The sequence below is a fragment of the Echinops telfairi genome, unplaced genomic scaffold (assembly GCF_000313985.2).
Source record: "Echinops telfairi isolate 266 unplaced genomic scaffold, ASM31398v2 ScPeMD7_5;HRSCAF=22, whole genome shotgun sequence".
Lineage (NCBI taxonomy): Eukaryota > Metazoa > Chordata > Mammalia > Afrosoricida > Tenrecidae > Echinops > Echinops telfairi.
In genome coordinates this window covers 5,655,285-5,674,035 of record NW_022103901.1, presented here as the reverse complement: position 1 = coordinate 5,674,035, position 18,751 = coordinate 5,655,285, and the positions used below count along the sequence as shown (strand labels likewise).

The window sequence follows — 18,751 nt, the reverse complement described above, 5'->3', positions numbered from 1 at the left end:
GAGTTGGCTTAAGTGACCCCCCCACCTATGGGGTCGATGGCACGGCGTGACCGGACGCCTTCCCTGCTGGAGGGGCGGGGCATCCCAGGCCCCCTCGGACGCCACGGAGGGGCCCAGGTCCTGACCCCAGTCGGAGGAATTAACGCCTGCAACCCCCGGGAGGGGCAGTGGTTGCTCGCTGGGCTGCGATCACAGGAGAGAGACCAGGCTTTACTCCCATAATGAGTTACAGTCTCGGAAACCACAGGGGCCAGTTTCACCCTGTCCTATAGGGTCACTGTGAGTCAGCCTTGGGACAACCGCCGGGTGGCCATGGGTTGGAATCAGTCCGAGAGAAACCAACAACCACCTGTACACTTGGGAATTCCCTGGGGGGTTGCAGACGGTTAGGTGCTCCGCTGCGAACCAGAAGTTGGTTCGAATCCACCCAGAGGCACCTTGAAAGGAAAGCTTGCCAGGTTTACACTGACCCCCCCATGGGGTGCAGCCCTACTCTGACACACCAGCTTGGCTTGTTTGGGTTTATGTTCACCAGATGACAAACCTAAGAAAACAGGTTTAAGTTTTGTCTCCGTGGGGGTGGGAGGCCCAATTATCAACCCTTCGAGGACGTTCACAGACCAGCCTTGACAGCAGGGGCAGAAGGTGGTAGCACACAAGGAGACCCATTTTACACGGAGAAGTGCTCCGGCTGTCACCCGTCTCGACGAGCATGTTCGTTCCACTGCTGTCAGCTCCATCAGTGTCAAGGGGGGCTAAGGTTCCAGCACTTGTCAATCGTGAAAGTGAAATGCTTTGGGGAAATGCCTTTTCTCCTCTAACCAAATGTTGGTGACAAGAAGTCAGTGGTAGTCGCCACCCAGCTGGCCCCTTCTTGGGTGGTTGGCAGTCGTGCCTTTTAGCTTATTTTTGTTAGAAAGGAAGTAAAGACATAGTCACCATTCATTAGGATTCAACTCATTGCAACGCCATAGGACAGAGTAGAACTGCCCCCTTTGGGTTTCTGAGACTTTTAAATCTTTATGGGAACAAATGGCTTCATCTTTCGCCCTCACAGTGGCTGGTGGGTTTGAACCAGCAATCTTGTGGTTAGCAGCCCAATGCCTAGCCTATAGTACCACTTAGGGTCTCCTGATCCCCAAACCTGACATCACGTTGTTTCCAGCACATAGTGACTGGACAGGACAGGATAGAGCTGCCCCTGTGGGATTCTGGGACTGTAACACATTCTGGGAGTAGAAAACCTTGTCTTTCTCCTGAGCAGTTGGTGGTTTTGAACTACTGACCTTGTGGTTAGCAGCCCAATGCATAACCACTATGCTACAGGGCTTCTTAGGCATCTAATAAATTAGGAATTATTTTATTCTTACATCTGAACTTCCTTCAAGTAATCTAATGTTGTAATTCCATTCCAAAAATATATAGGACCTCTAGCTGACAAAGTTTTTAAAAAAAACTAACAGGTACAGTTTTGATCAGCAGTTCTCAACCTGTGGGTCACAATCCCTTCAGGGGTCACACGACCCTGTCACAGGGGCCGCCTGATTCATAACAGTGGCAAAATGACAGTGATGAAGTAGCAACGACAATAATGTTATGGTTGGGGTCACCACCACATGAGGAACTGTATGAAAGGGTTGCGGGGTTAGGAAGGTTGAGAACCACTGCACTTGATGCTGTTTAAAACAGAAGCAGGTGGCCCATTCCGAAGGTACAATGCGGAGCCCCTGTGACAGCAGTTATGAGTTGGGCTGCTAACTATAAGGTTGGAATTTAGAAACCACAAGGTGCTCCAAGAGGAAAAGCCGAGGCTTTCTACTCCTGGAAAGCCACGGGGCGGTTCTACCCTGTCCTAGAGGGTTGCTATGAGTCAGCACTGAATTGAAGTCAGTGAGAACAAGTTCAGTGCAGATCAGTCAACTGTGGCAAACCTAGTCTTACATGTTACCTCAGAACATAGGAACAATTGTGGGGATCGTCGTACAAACAGAATTTGTTCTGTTGTACAGCTCAGTGGCACCTGCCACTATTAACAGCAATGGAATTTTTAGGCTGAAGTAAAACTATGAATTGAAAAGTAGATCTCTGTGCCTACAAAGGGGCCGTGGTGACCTAGTGGCTTATGAGTTGGGCTGGATTCCTCAAGTTTAGCAGTTTGAACCCACTAGCCACGGCTCAGGAGAAACACGAGGCTGACTGCTCCTTGAGACTCACAGTCTTGGGAACCCTGGGAACAGCTCTAGTCTGTTCAATAGGGTCACTGTGACTCAAAATTGACTGGATGGAAACTGGTATGTGCTTACAAGGAGCCCTGGTAACATAGTAGGTATGCACTCGGCTAATAACTGAAAGGTCGGCAGTTCTAAGCCACCAGCCTCTCCAAGGTGCAGCAGTCACTTCTGTAGATTGAGCCTTGGGAATCCTGGAGCGCAGTTCTACTCCCTCCTATAGGGTCACGGTGTGAGTTGGGGCTATTCGACAGCAACTGGTTTTGCTGTTTACCTGCCTGTAGAACAGATGACACTTTTTGTCATCCATGCTTGACGAATACACTCACCCTAAAACCCTGGAATTCCAAGAACTAGAATCTCTGGAGACATAACTTAGGACCTAACTTAAGAGCAAAGAGTCAACTCAGTCTAGCAGTAGAGATGAGTTCTTCATGGTCACTCTCTGGAATGGAAAGAGATGTGTTCAGGTCCCTTTCGCTTCTGAAGCACACCCTGCGGTGTGAGAAAGATGGCAGCACAACTTCCATAGGTAACGGCTACATTTATTTTTATACCAAAAAAGTTATGTGCAACAAATAAACATTCTTACATATTTACATTTGTTTTTATTTACCAGTTAGCAAAACGGTGCCCTAAATGTCTGATAAAGAGTATTTCTCTCTCTGTTGAGGGGAAATCTGCCCCGTGAACCCCATTTCCAGTGAATACTTAGCTTTGGAGCACAAAGCACTAGGTATAAATATTTTTTGATGGAACGTACTATACAGATCCAACACCTAATAGTTAGACCATGCTAAATATTAAGTTTTACAGTAACGAAACACTTCACCTTTTCTTGGCCAATTGGTCTATAATGTTTAGTCTGGAATAGCCTGGAGCCCCACCACCCCCCCTTTTGTTTGACCGAAGGGAATTTCTGACAAATTAGGAATCCTGAAGTGCTGCCTAAAACTCCTGGGAACGTTTCACCAACGCTGGCATTGTGGAACAAATACATGAGCAGAAGAGTTGCTGATCAGCTAGACACAGCTCTCAGGTGACACTGGGCTTCTCTTGGCATTTGTCTGAATGCTGCTTTTCAAGACGACACTTCCTGTTAGTGGTCACTGACGTCGAGCACTGGTACCAGTCTTACGTTGGGAAGTCACTGATGGTGCTAACGTTGCGCTTTTGCAGACAGTCTTTAAAATTAAAGTACCAATGAAAACCAAGGAAAGGAAAGCCAACAAATAATTTTCATTCTACTGTACTCTGGGTAGGTCCAAGGATCCCTGGTACCAGGTGAGGTTTTGCCTCTTTGTACGAAAATAATGCTTTCAACAGTCTTTCAAAATAATGGAGATATGCATCTGTATCAAGTTGAGAGAGTAATTCCTGGCACACAGTTAAACCTGAGTTATTGCACCGGAAGCGTATCCTCACTGACAGCAACTAGCTGCAGTGAGACGCCAAATGGAACCCTCTGGACAGACCACCTAGACCCCTAAAGCTTACTCCTGACACACACCATTTCACTTCTGCAAGTGACTGTCAAGCATATGAAGAAGCTTCACTTATTAGGAATCACTTCAAAAACACCAACAAAGCACGGATTTAGTGCTAAAAACCATCTTTCCTCTTACCCTTCAAAACTGACATCTAGTTCTGTTGCAATGCTAAAGTACTCAGTTTAAAAGAGTCTTGTAACCCCCCCCTCAAACTTGATAAGTCAGTGCCTTCCCCACTGCCCTCCCTACCGGGTAGGGCAGAAGGTGTGGAGGAAGCCTAACTTCCTGGGCAAAATTGCCAACGTATTTAGCACCCAACAAGGTTCCACTGTCCGCTGCTGACTGAGATACTGGCGTTGCGCTGCTGGGATTTCAGGAAGCGTGGGTTCATCTCAGGAAAAAAAAAATGTTTAATGGGTCTTCGGAATGTGGCAAAAATCTTTTTTTTTAAATACATCTGAAACAGTGGTATTTGCCCCAAGGTTTAGGAAGGGGGTGGGGGTGGGGACCTGAAGGGTCTGGCTAAACATGTTTTCATTTCCTCATATAAAAAATGCTGAAGACATTTGTGAGAATGCAACATCAAGACAAGCTTTAACTATACTTTGCAGACTGAGATCAATCGGGACACGAGGAACTTGTCCAGGGCTGCCTCTCGACACTGTGCACCACAGCCGCCTGAACTGTGAGCCGCTCTCCACTCGAGGGGGAAAAGAGAACCAGCCTGGGCCGTGGTGGGACAGGAAGCAGGGTGACAAGGTGACCTCCTTGGACAGCTGTCACAGGAGGGCTGATGTCTCCATAAACACCAGGCATTCAATCAGTGCTTCCAAGAGTTCTTTATCTGGTTTCAGATACAAGAATAACACATACACAGTAACACAGGCATTGAAAAGATTCACATTCACGGGGAAACTTAAGCCGTGATGAAGTCTAGGAAGCCATCTTTCAGACACTGGTTAAAAGTTCATGACAATTCAGGCTTTACACCTGCCTTGGCATCTATGAAGACAGTTGGAAAACTACTGAACAGTTGCTGACTCAACACATTTTTTTTTTACAAGGCCTGTCCCCTCCCTACAAAAAGAAGGCAAATGAAGCCCTCAAAAGTTACCGGTCTGATGAACTTTCTCTTTTAAAAAAAACCATAATGACTAATCAACTTGGAAGCAAAGGCATTCCTACTAGTTTTCCATCTAAGGAAGAAAATGATCAGAGTCTTCCCTAAAGAACGCAGGCTTTCTACTCCAAGTTGAGAAAGGGAAGGGAGGAGGAGGAAGGAAGGAGACTTCTGCCCAAGTTCAACACATAAAATATTTGGTTTGAGAATTTAAGACAGAAGGCACTTTTAACATTCATTTCGAAGATATGAGCCAAGAGACAGACTCTTAACCATTTTCACGTGGGTTCATTCAGGCCGCTGTAAAGAAAAAAGATGCCCTTGGGTCGTTCTCAGAGAGCTGTGGTGATGGTCCCGCTTCACCTGCAGATCTGTCTGTGGTCCTCCCCCTCACACTGAGCGGCATGCCCGCCCACCCGCCCCTCAAGCTGACAGGTCTAGTGTCTGGTTCTAAACTAGCTCAACTACTTAGTGCAGAATGAAACCACCAGGGGACAAAATAAAAATAACAACTATCCATCTACCAAAGAGACCATTCTACTACGGAGCGACTGGGCGTGTTCCGGTCACATCACAGCCATCATAATACTGTCTTGCTGGTTGACTGGCACCAATATTACGGAAACAGATCTGCGTCAGAATTCAACGGCTGGAATAAGACATTGGATTTCAAAAACGCCACATTAATATCTCCAGCTTTTCTCAGAAGAAATCTACTCACTTTTCCTCCTTAGTGTCCTCAAGGCCAAGAACTGGCAGTCTGGTCACAGATGACTTCTTGTGGAAGGTTACAATAGGTCCAGTTTTAGGACTAGGCACAAGCTTGAGGCTTGAACATCCAAATGGGCGTCTCTTCCTTTCTGAGGAGGAAGATGAAAGAGAACCAGCCACCCTGGGATTCCTGCTGTTGATGCTCCACCCACGGCTGCTGGACCTTCTCATGAGATGCTACCTGGATGAGCGTCCTAGTGCCACTCGTTCACCAGTCAGCATTGGGCTGCGGTTCTCCACTGCTGTACCTGCAACTGACCCGGGTACAGTAAGTCCTGCAGGGGTGGATCCGATAGTTCTACCTTTATTCACAAATAATCTATATGTTTAAATCCATCGGCTAAAAACATTTTACATGTTGTAAACATGGCAATATTTAATACAGTATCTATTCTAAAATAGTTTGTCATGATCACATTAGTCATACCTGAAATTGAATTTATACACATTAGAGAATTACTATCAATGGTTGCTCACGTGACAGTTGGGGCAGGGTGGGCTGGGCGACATTTTATTATTTCAGAAATGTCTTCAAAATAAAGTTAAAGCTTGTCTTTGATTGGCTTGGCATATCCTTATTTTTGTTTTGTATCCATATTTAACTGAAGATTGACACAAAAATAGCTAGGACCCCTTCTAATTTACAAGATTTAAAAAAATCATTTGGAGATTCTTGGGGAAGAGTGTCTGTTGTGAAGAATAAAAACAAAACAAAAAATCAAAAACCTGCTGCAAAGTAATGGAAAAGGAACTGGAGAGACTGTTCACCAGGAGTCCGTGGGTCATCAGTCCTGCTTGGGCTGCAGCTGCCGTTTCCAAGCCTCATTCAAGTAAACTAGTCGTTTGTAGTTGACGATGAGGAGGAGGAAGTTCAGCACGTATGTGATGAAGCAAATGAGGCAAAACTCCTTGAGCACAAAGTACAGAATATAAGCCAGGTACAAAGAGCCCACGACAGACACGATGGAGGACGTCATGAGGATCAAAGCCGCCACTGCGCTCGCCGTCAGGCCTGCAACAGAAGGGGACACGGGGCTCAGCAGGGTCTCAACATCGGGGGAGAGCTCCGGAGTCCACAGCTAGCATGTAGTGAACTGCTGCAGGGTTGCAATAATGATCACCTCACGGTTAAAACTCTCTGGTACTGGAGAAGGAAATGATGGGCGGTTTGATTAAGATGGTGCAGGCATGGTACCAGTATGGCTACAGTGTGCCACTCCATCGACCATCCAGATGCAGTGATTACGTACTGTACAGCCAGCACTCATTTGAAGGCAAGTGTGCAGAGGAAAGAGGCCACCTTGAAACCACGCTACATGAGCAAGCGGATTTGTGAACGAAGCAGCCCAACTCTCCCAACGAAAGAGGGAACGTGAGGATCAGAGCTGCTCTCCAAGTTGCAGACTTCTGGCAGGACCCTGACCCTCACCCTCATGCTGGCCCTTCTCACTGCAGGTTCCCTATCTGTGTAGTGAATTTTGCTGTTCCATGTTTAGACCAAGGTCCTTAAAACTCTATGTTGTAGTTAGGTGTCATTGTGCCCCTCATGACCCAGCGTGACACCATGTGACAGAGTAGAACTGCCCCGTAGAACTTTCTAGGTTGTCATCTTTACAGGGGCAGGTCACCCGTCTTTCTCCTTTGGAGCCTGGGGTGGACGTGATCCACCAACCTCTTGGGTGAGCAGCCAGGGGGTAATTAGCCACTGCGCCACCAGGGCTTCTCAGAGATCCGTGATGGCAGATCATTACACCAACATGGTGTTGACATAAAACCAACCAGTCATGATCAATGTTTCAGAAAGGGCAGGCAGGCGGGGCAAACAACATTTGGCCAGATGGGAGTCAAACTAGATGTAGAAAAAACAGCTCAAGACAAAGAACTGCCAGAACTCTTTGCTTTCTCAGAGATCTTCATGCGCAGCCTTTTGTAAATTCTTATAGAAAGGAGAATGGAGAACATGTGCATTTATTTAAGAAGAACAAGGGCGGGGGAAACAGGTGTAATAGCCTTAGAGAGGTTAATTAAGGGGCTGAACTCCCTGGTGCCTGCTGGGAAAAAGGCGAGGAGGTGCTGATGGGCTTGCGGCATGGTCAGCAGCGCTTGACTTGCCCCTGGGACCAGTGAGCACTAGACAATGACCCCTTAATAAGCTGCAACTTGGAATCGACTGGATGGCAACGAGCTTTCAGTTGGAAGAAGCTCTTCAAGACTAAAATGCTGCTGAATTGCATATGCTAGCGATGAGCAAATCTGGCCCACCACCTGCTTTTATAAATAAAGTTTTATTAGAACCCAGCCACGTTTATTCGTTTCTGTATATTGTCTGTGGCTGTCTTCACACGACTATGGCAGTGGTGAGTAGAGGCCACATCATATAAAGCCTAAACTCTTTTTTACCTGGCCCTTGATGACCTCCTGACCTACGCTGTAAACGTGTACAACTTCAAAAGTTTGGGCTGTCACTTCAGTTTTACCAGGGAAGCCTGAAAGCACGTGAACAAACTGTTTTCTTTCTGCCTGCCTCTTTCCTCAGCTGTAAAATGAGATTAAGAACCATACCTACCTCCTATGCTAGACATGCGGATCCCATGAAGTAATAGGTGTAAGGCTCTAACTGGAACATCCCTGGCACTTAACCAGTGCTCGATGACTACTTGCTGGTGGGAAACCAGCCCTAATGTAATGTGACTGGGTACTTGGGCCTTGGGATAACATTTCCAGTAGGATTAAAAACAAGCTGTAACTCTAAATAGATGACAGCATAGATGGCAGTCCTACCACACAATGGAATTTTCTGCAGCTGTATAAAAGAATGAAGATACTGTCCTGATATGGAATCATCACTAAGAGGTGATTAATGAGGGGTGGGGGTGGCATGGTGAATGCTCTAAATTCAAATGGGAGTGACTGTACAACTCTCCTTGATATGATGGAATGATTGAACTATTGAATTATATGATACGTAAATTGTGTGCCAATAAAACTGTTGGGGAGAAAAAAAAGTGATTCAGAGGGAAGGGTGGGGCCACCAAGCTTTAGAACATCTTCTACAATAGCTGGCTTTTGTATTAAAAGATTAAGATGATGCAGTTGTGTCTTCTTGTATATGCATTTAAAAACCTCTAGGAGATGGAGAAAAAGAGCTCCCCGCCGTGGGGGAGACTGACAGGAGGGCACAGAGGATGGAGGGAGGGTTTTCACTCCCTTTAATATATTTTGGCTTTTGACCCCTAACCATGATTAACATGGGGAAATTAAATTTTAAAATGTTGTATCTCAAACTATCAGAGTATGAAACCGTTACATGAATTCACAGGGGCCTCTGATGATAAAGACAGTTGACATTAAAAATGTGTGACTGCAATGAATGTGATGAAATAAAATGTGCATTAACTGCTGGTTATAAGACTAATGATCTGCTCTGAAGCCTTCACCCAATTCACAATAAAGCTGTTCTTTTTTTAGCATAGGTAAAGATTAAAAAAAAAAAAAAATGCACGTGAAGTCTCTGGAGAAGGGCAAAGCTTCCTAGACTGTGAATGGGGAAAAATGCCTGACATGTGACTTAAATATGCATGTACAAATTGTTAGAAATGAACTAAATATTATAGATGGAAATGTAAGTAACTATTGTGACTATTTCAGTTCACTAACACCAAAGTCACACATTTAAAAGCTTTTCTTAGGCTCCTTCGAGAGGGAAAGTGAATGACTGCCTCATATTTGGGCTTTAAATTCTGCTTTTGAAATTCACAAAAACAAATTTATATAGATTTATAAGTAAAACTCTCCCTCACCACATAACAACTCTCCACCCTTGGTAACAACCAGATCCTTCTCTGTGCATTTGTACGCAAGTCGATGAACCTATGCTCACCTATCCCTCTTACGTCACAATTTGTTCTCCACTGAGCAGTGTCTTGATAGAGCCCCCCTTCCCTTTTCATAGGGCTGCCCGATTTCCTGAATGTGTGTGCACCTCAACTGACTCAACCATTGCCTATTGTTAAGCTACTTGCAATGTCTTGCTATTTTAAACTGTCTTGCTAGGTCTATGTTTGTGCAGATATCTTTGTATTTCTGCAGGATAAACATCTAATCAAGCAACTGGGTGGTTGAGAAAATATAGGTTTTCAATTGGCTTCATAACAAATCACCTTCAAGTGACAGAAGAGCTGGTAGATCAAATGTAAAGGGGAGAAGTGAAAAAGAGATAAAAGAAAATTCACAATAAAAAGATAAAAATGTGACAAATGTGAAAATGTGCTACCAGGGTCCCAATAACAAACTTGGCAATAAAAGGCAAAACAAACACAGTACAATTAAAAATAATGAGCCACTCAGAGGAATGATCAAACAAGAAAGTCAAAGGAAAAGAAGAGACTTCTGGAAAAGTAGATTACTGGGCCAGAGAGGATGGGGTGGGGTTGAGGGTGGGGAGCAATTTGGATATCAATTAAGATCTATAAAAAATATCAATAGAGTTGACGAATTTTACCTTGTGGCAACATTTTAAAGAAGGACTCTGGATTTTATACAAAGTTACCCACTGTAGTGCACTTAAAATTTTACTTTGTGGCAAAAAATTTCAAGAGGGAGTAGATTTTATACAAAGCTGCCCACTTTGTAGCATTACTTAGAACATAAGAAATGTGAAGTCAAGATGTCCACAGTAACGAAACTCTTCAGAGGACAGACACATATGAACATTGTGTTCAAACACACCCTACCTCCCCAACTACCCGTCTCCCCTCAAAAAGAAAAAGAAAGGAACCGCTGGCTGGGTCAAGGTAGTGGGATTAGGACTGCCAGGCCTCTGTCACACCGTCTCAACACACAGTATTTAAAAATGGCTACAGGGTCTGTAAAAGAGTGAGGGGAGCAGGGGGCAGGGGAGAGACTGGTCTGGAGGCAGGACTGCCTGGAAACGGAAGTGGTTTTTCTGGGCCCTGTGGAATGCTGCTTGCCCTGATCATACTCCAGCACACCTGGAGCAAGGCATGAACCCATCAGAATCTTAGTGATCCCAGCTGTCACCACACAAAAACGTGGTTCCATCGTTCATGTAAAGACACTTCAGGGCAAAAACACAAAGCACTAAATAGAATATAACAAAGCAAATTTTATTTTTATCGTGCTGCATAAATACTTACCAAGTAATAATTGTAGTATATAAAATATAAGTCCAAAGACACTGTTTGGCTGGTTTAATACACCATCTTTTCCAAAAATGGAACCCAAAAGACCAAATCCTCGACCCCATCTGTAAAATAAGGAAAACCAGTAACCCTAAATTTGAGTCTCCCTAATTTTAAGAATGTCAAATTATCAGAAAATGGTCCACAATTTTAAGTCAACTAAGTTGCCAAACGTTTGACATGCTCTTTCTTTAAGGCATGATCTTAAAGTGGGGACACATGCCGCCATTAGAGTTGGATCTTGCATCTGATGAAAAGTAAGGGCCTACCATTCACATCCCTAGCTGCCAATACGCCCATTTGAATGTCTAAAGGACCACTCTCTCCAGGACCCCTGCCAAAAGTGGGGCAGAGGAGTCTTTTTCTGGCGGCCGTGGTGCTGGGAGAGGAAGGGTGCTCAGTTTATGGCAGGGCTTCTCAGGGGTGACCCCGATGACACTTTGGGTCAGGTAACTTTTTGTGCACTATATGTGCTTGGCAGGCCCTGGACACTACTGGCCAGATGACACAGATACCACTCAACCCTCAAAATGTCTTCAGGCATGGCCCACACCTCCTGCTTGGGGGTGGGGGCGGAGGTTGCTCCTGGTTAGAAGCTTGAGACTTGCACTATCCTTCTGCATGCAGTGTGGCCGGAAGCCTGCTTCCTGGTACGTTTCATCAGGGTGCACATCCAAAAGGTGTCTTTTAGGAGGAAGTGCAGTGTCAGAAACTGTATGTCTCTTCTAGAAGCATATCTGAATAGGCCTTCCTATTAGAGGTGGAAGTTCAAATTTTAAAGTCAATTTAACATTCTTTAAAAAAATTTTTAAACATTCTTAGGATCGTATTTTCTTATCTTTTAAAAAAGTACTATTAAAATCTAATTCAAGGAAACTGTACAAACACCAAACTTAACACGGACTTTGGGGGTGGGGAGGACAAAGCCCTAGGAAGATCGTTTTCACGCTGAAGGAGGGTAATTTTTAAACACAGCCACTTGGTTTCACTGTGCTTCACTTGACTTTATTTATTACGTTTCACAAATACTGCGTGCGTTTTGGTTTTATCAAATGGAAGATCTGTGGCTGTCCTGTGTCAAGCAAGTGGACCGGTGCCATTCTGCCAACAGCCTGGGCTCACTTTGTGTCTCCGGTCCCTGGTTTGGTCCCTCTCACCATGGTTCCAACTTTGGCACACCTCACAGAATGCAGTCTAGTGTCAACATTACTTCTGTGCACTGGGAAACCCAGACATGTATCTGCCCTGACTGCACTATTTGCTTTTTGGGAGGCCTGGAACCGAACCTGTGGCATCTCCAGGGTCTGCCTGGACACAAAAGAAGCCCACCAGTTCTGGAGCCACCAACAGAGCAGGACTCTACTGCGCCTGTTAACTCCGGTGCCAAAGAAAACTGCCTGAAGGCAAGGGGAAGGCTGAGACAATCCCTCACATGGCTATCAGAGCTATCCAAACCAAGAGGGGAAGCTTTACAAAATCCACTTGGGAGCTAGAGCGAGCTCTGATTTCACTAGCTCACCAGTGCAAGTCTTTCCCTGCACTGAATCACACATTTTGAGGAACACCGGCTCACAGTCTCTCTGTTCATTCTTTCTTTCACCCCTAACCACTTACTGAGTACCCACTGGGCACAGATACTGGGTTACTAGTTAGGGACCAGGTACACAGGAGTAAGCAGGCCAACCAGGAGCTGCCCTTAAGAGCCGAGACTCTACTTAGAGGAGAGAAGCAATAAACATGTACGGTCATCAAGTGGATTCCAACTCATGGCAATCCTATAGAGGGTTTTTGAGACTATATCTTTATGGGAGCATACAGACTCATCTTTTCCCCATAGAACAGCTGGTGGGTTCAAACTACCAACCTTGTGGTTACCAATCCAATACCGAACCCACAGCAACACCAAACCCACAGTCATTGAGTCAATTCTAACTCATAGCAACCCTATATAGGGCTCCAGAGACTGTAAATCTTTGAGAAGAGAGCCTCATCATTTTCCAATGGAGTGACTGGTGGGTTTGAATGGCTGGCTCTGTGGTTAGCAGTGCAACATGTGCTTTGCAGCACCACCAAACCAAACCAAACCAAACCAAACCCGCTGCCATAGAGTTGATGCTGACTCATAGTGACCCTATAGGACGGAGTAGAATTGCCCCTGTGGGTTTCAGTAGCTATAAACCTTTACAAGAGTAGAAAGTTTCATCTTTCTCCCACTGAGCTACTGATGGTTTTGAACTGTTGGCCTCGTGGTTAGCAGCCCAACTTGTAACCATTATGCTACCAGGGCTCCACAGCAGCACCAACAGGGCACCTTAATTAAGTATGTATACATAGTGGATTATATATTGGGCTGCTAACCACAAGGTCAGCAGTTCAAAATGACCAGCAGCTCTGGGGGAGAAAAAAATTAGGCTTTCTACTCCTGTAAAGATTTATAGTCTCAGAAATCCATAGGTGCAATTCTACTCTGTCCTATAGGGTCACTATGAGTTAGAATCAATTAGATAACAGTGAATTTTTTAGTACAGATTATGTATCCTACAGAAAAATGGACAAGTTACTTAGTAGATGGGAAAGGGGGAGTCAGTATAGGTGTTCTCTAGATCAGAGCTGCTGAAGATTTCGAGAGGGATCTGGTCACCATAAGAATGTGCCTAGCAGGAACTAGGATTCTTCATTTCCCAAAACAAAACAACATTCCAGATGACGCCAATAGAGCTGGTTTGAAGACCTTGCTCAGAGAACAGAACGTGAGGGGGCACTCTAGAGAGGTGTCGTTGAATGCCCTTCTCAGGAAGGACTTTCTGAACTGAAGCCTCAGTGATGGGAAGCAGCCAGTTCCATCAAGAATGACAAGTCCGACACTTCACCAATGGAGACATTCAAGTGGCCAAAACCACTGGATGGATGCAAATCTGAAGTACCAGGAAGTACCACCTCAGAAAACAAGGAGCACTTGTGAGAATGTGAGGAGACTGGAACCTTCATGCAATGGCACCGCCATGGTGGAGAGCAGCACGGCAACTGCTCCAAGAATTTAGAAAGGGGAGCGACCACATGCCTCCATGACTCCACTCCTAGGTCTAGAGCCTAGGGACCTAAAAGCAACGGCACCAACAGGGTCAACAGGTTCACCGGTCTTCACTTCAGCACTTTCCACAATCACAATCAGTGGAAACAACCAAGAACCCATCAACAGAGGGCCGCATAACTGAATGCACAGTGGAGCACTACTCAGTCCTGAAGAAGAATGAAATCCTGATATACACAACAAGGATGACCTCAGGAGATTCTACCGAGTGAAATAACTCAGACATAAATGGACAAGTATTTTACAGTCTTACACCTAATTGAGGGCAGTAATTAGGTCAGCAGAAGAGGAAACCCGTCGGTGAGATGCGCTGACCCAGTGGCTGCAACAAAGGGTGCAAACACAGCAATGATTGTGAGGCTGGCACAGGACCAGGTGGTGCTTCTATCTGTGGCACACAGGGTCTCAAAGAGCCAGATTTGAGGTGACAGTGCCTAACAGCAACATGTTCTAGACAGACCAATGGTCACAAAGTGTTGGATGGGTGGGACGTGGGCCGGCATGCTTTGGGAAGGAATTAATTATTTTTGTCTATCGTGATGGGGAATATGGTACTAAGGATCAATTTTTAAAAGAATTGTACAACTATATCAACAGTCTGAAAAGGGGAAATGAATGGGTGGTACCTGTAATGCTACTTTTTTTAAAAATTGGGGGCTCTTACAGCTCTTAGCACAATCCAAACATGTATCCATTGTGTCAAGCACATCTGTATATATATGTTGCCATTATCTTTTTCAAAACATTTTCTTTCTACTTGAGCCCTTAGTATCAGCCCCTCATTTTCCCCCTCCCTCCCCAATGAACCCTTAATAATTTATTTATTTATTTTTCCATGTCTTACACCGACTGCTGGGATTGGTTCCCCTTGCCACCCCTCACTTGCCTCCTAGTGTCACTACTCCCATTATTGGTCCTGAGGGGTTTATCTGTCCTGGATTCCCTGTGTTTCATCCCTTATCTGTACCAGTACACATGCTCTGGTCTAGCCGGATTTGTAAGGTAGAATTGGTGTCATGATGGGGGCGGGGGTAGCCTTAAAGAACTAGAGCAACGTTGTGTGTTTTGTCAGTGCTATACTACCTCCTGACTGGCTTGTCTCTTCCTTGTGGCCCTTCTGACAGGGGATGTGCAACTGACTACTTTAAAACCAAATGACACCTGTTTCTCTCAGTGGATTCTGGCTCACAGTGACTCTGGAGGGCAGAGTATCCCTGCCCCCGAGGGTTTCGTCTTCAAAGAAGCCGATGACCATCTTTCTCCCTCGGTGGGCCTGGTGGATTCAAACTGCCATCTTTTTGGTTCAAAGTCAAGTGCTTAACCCCTGCGCTATCCCAGATTCCTTGTGTTCATGGTACTGGACATTAACTAAATACTTCCTGAGATTCGTTTCCTTGATTTGAAGGTTTGGGGTCCTTGTTTCATTTGGTCTCAAGTTGTTTTCAGCTCTGTTCTACCTCCTGGGTTGGTGAGAAGTGTTTGGGGTGTTTAAAAAGTTGCAAGCAGTCACCTGAGACACAACAACTGGTTTCTATTCACCAGGAAGGAACAGCAGAGGAAAAAGGCGAACCAGGGATGAGAGAAAGGAATGAGCTGGGGGTTTGTCTCTGTGAACTAGCACCTCAATGCCACAAGTCCAGAATGGGATGGGTCCAGCGACCACTGCTAAATGTTTTCATCAACAATCCAGTAGATGAAATCTGAACAAAAGGAAGATTATCAGGAAACCAAACTTCAAAGCCCTATAGTAACCAAACTTCAAAGCCCTATAGTAACCAAACTTACTGGACCCATTGAGACTTGAAGGACCCCTGAAACACTTGCCAAGAAATAACCTTTAAACCCTGAATCCAAACTATCGCATGAAGCCATCATTAATTAGACAACAGCGTCACCCAAGTACTCACGTTTCCCTTGAGCACTGCATGCTTACAAAGTGGTATCTGTCTGAGTTCAAACCAATGGCAGTTCATCTAAAGCACAGATGAGAGGGTCAAGGGGCAGAGTGGGTTAATAGGATGGTGATATAACCACATGGGTCAAGATGGCGAGTCTGGTGATGGGAGAATGCAGCTCAAGTCTAATCAATGACATCATTTGGGGTCTTGTTTGCCGGCCATGATCAAAAGCCTGGATTTTAATCTAATTGCAGTGGGAATACAGCCCGTGGCTTTTGAACAGGAAGTGATCTGAGCTTTGTGAACACTCTCCAATATAGGTGCAGCAGAAACTGCTGGAGGGCAAGATGAAGACAGGGAGTCTACTTCTCAGCTTTGCTCGTCCCCAGTAGAAATCCACATTTAAATCTCTGCCTCTGGGAATCACTGGGCACACTGCCAAAATTATCCTGGGCAAGCAGAATTTTTATTAACTCAATGCACTGGTCTATGCCTAATTACTCACACAGGCTCATATCAAAACTTTCCCTGAAAACAATGCAGTCACCCAAGAAATGAATACACTATTTTATCAAGGGAATACACACATAGGTTTAAAAATGAAGCTTAAATGCCTGATCAAACAAAATGCAGTTGTTGCTAACCCCACATCTCCCCAGGGTCAGTTCAGTTCTGATGCCCAGAGGAAACCACTTTGGTGTCTTTTAATGGTTTTCTCTATGTATCTCTGCTACTTCTGAAATAATGTGCACAAATGTTGTTTCCACCACTCATCACTTAGCTTATCACATAACTTTCCAGGACCAAATATTTCTTCAATGTAAATACTTTTCTTCAACAACATAAATGACGGCTATACACATGGACTTCATGGACTTCACCTGACAGAATACATAGAAATCAAACTGACTACATTTGTGAGAAGAGAGGATGGAGAAGCTTAATATCAGCAGCCAAGGGCTGACTGTCACTCATATGTAAGTACACGCTGAAACAGAAGAAAATTAAAACAAGTCCACGACAGCCAAAATATGACCTTGAATATATCCATCCACCTGAATTTCTAGAACATCTTAAGAACAGAATTGATGCCCTGATCATTAATGACAAAAGACTTGATGCATTGTGGGATGACATGAATATCATACATGAAGAAAGCAAAAAAGCCATTAAAAAGACAGGTAAGAAAGATAAGATAAAGTGGATGTCAGAAGAGATTCTGAAACTTGTTCTTGATTGTAGAGTAGCTAAGTCACACAGCTGAACAGAAAAATTCGAGATGACAAAGCATTGTAATGCAATGTGCAAACATCTAGGACCCCAGAAAGGAAGAACACATGCGGCATATTTCAAGCTCAAAGAACTGAAGAAAAAATGGTAAGCCTTGAGCTACAGTATTAAAGACTCGATGGGTGAGGAACAGCTCTGAGCCCGCTGGCGGAGTAGCGGCGGTGGCATGATTGTTCCGGTCCTGATGTACAGAGGAGGAAGCTGACGCTCTGGCTATGAGTCCTGGTGACATCCTGTCCCTCATGGATTGCAGGACTCTCAAGGCACCTTTACCGGTAACCAGCTTGCTTAAAATGATTGAAGTGGCTGCTATCTTGGTTGAAGAAAAGGAAGTTCCATCTAGAGCCCTGTGGCCCATTCTTCAGAACTCCTCTGGACGCACCGTCCTAGCGTCCCCCGCCAAGGCAAGATGTAGCAGCTCAAAGAGAAGCCCAAGAAGGAGACGTCCAAGGACAAGAAGGAGCGGAAGCAGGCCATGCAGGAGGCCCAGCAGCAGATCAGCACGGCAGTGCTGCCACACTGGCTGTGGTCGTGCTGCTGAGCGTGGTGCTTGTGTACATGGCCACGCACCCCACCACCGCTGAGTGAGCCCCGGCGGGACCCGCCTGCGAGAGGTGGCGAGGGCGGAGGGGGGAGCAAGTGCAAGCACATGGCTCTCATGTTCAGGGGTTTCCAAGTTGCTGAGCTCCCAGCAGGAGCTCCCTGTCTTCTCTGGTCTTTGACTTGATTAAAGTTTCTTCACTTTTCTTGGGAGGGAATGTGCCATATACCTAGGGTCCACTCCATGTGCCTTTCCGCGTTCAGAGCAGTGTGGGGGTGTCTTCTTCTCGTGGGAAATTGGTCTTTAGGCCCGCCGTGCCGAGAGGAGGCGTCACAGGGTCACCAGTCAGTTGGAATCCATGCGCCCCCATCCCCATTGTTTTGACCATGAACCTTTCCTACACGTGTTCAGTTTCCAAAGGGACAGTATTTCTTATCTGTGCTTCATGTGATTTGAAATATGTAGACTTCAAAAGTGAAATATTTATTTTTGGAATAAAGGAGATAATAGGCTTATTAAAAAAAATTCTATGGGCAAAATATGGAATGCAGGAAGCATCAAAAGATGATGGAAGGGCCAACAATGAAAATAGAGACACCAGGAGGATTAGGGGAAGGTGGGGGTTGAAAGTGGGAATCAATCACAAGGATCAACATATAAACCCCTCCCAGGGGGCCAAACAATGGAAAAGTAGGTGAAGGGTGACAAAGGACGATATAAGATATGAAAATAATAATCTATAACTTATCAAGGGTTCATAAGGGATGGTGGGAGGGGGAAGGAGGGGGGGAAATGAGGAGCTGATATCAAGGGCTCAAGTAGAAAGAAAATGCTTTGAAAATGATGATGGCAGCATACATGCAAATGTGCCTGACACAATGGATGAATGTATGGGTTGTGAAAAGAGATGTAAAAGCCCCCAATAAAAGTATTTAATAAAAAAATGTTCAAAAAAAGACGATGGAAGGAATAGTCACCAAAAAACCTGGTCGAAACTCTAAACCATTTCAAGAAGTAGCATACGATCAAGAACTGATGGTACTAAATAAGGAAGTCCAAGCTGCACAGAAGACATGAGTGAAAGACAAGACTCTAGGAATTCATGGAATACCGATCAAAAT

The 18,751-nt window shown here is 45.0% G+C and overlaps 1 protein-coding gene across 1 annotated transcript; it reads right to left on the bottom strand.

Annotated features, from left to right (window-relative positions):
- Window positions 1–5,265: 5,265 nt before the first annotated feature.
- On the bottom strand, window positions 5,266–17,749 carry VKORC1L1 (vitamin K epoxide reductase complex subunit 1 like 1). The gene is made up of 3 exons (XM_013005419.2): window positions 17,472–17,749; window positions 10,766–10,875; window positions 5,266–6,621 (listed from the first exon to the last, which is right to left on the bottom strand). The coding sequence occupies exons 1-3, from the start codon at window positions 17,747–17,749 to the stop codon at window positions 6,395–6,397; spliced, it is 615 nt and encodes a 204-aa protein (XP_012860873.1). The 3' UTR covers window positions 5,266–6,394.
- Between the last annotated feature and the right edge of the window lie 1,002 nt (window positions 17,750–18,751).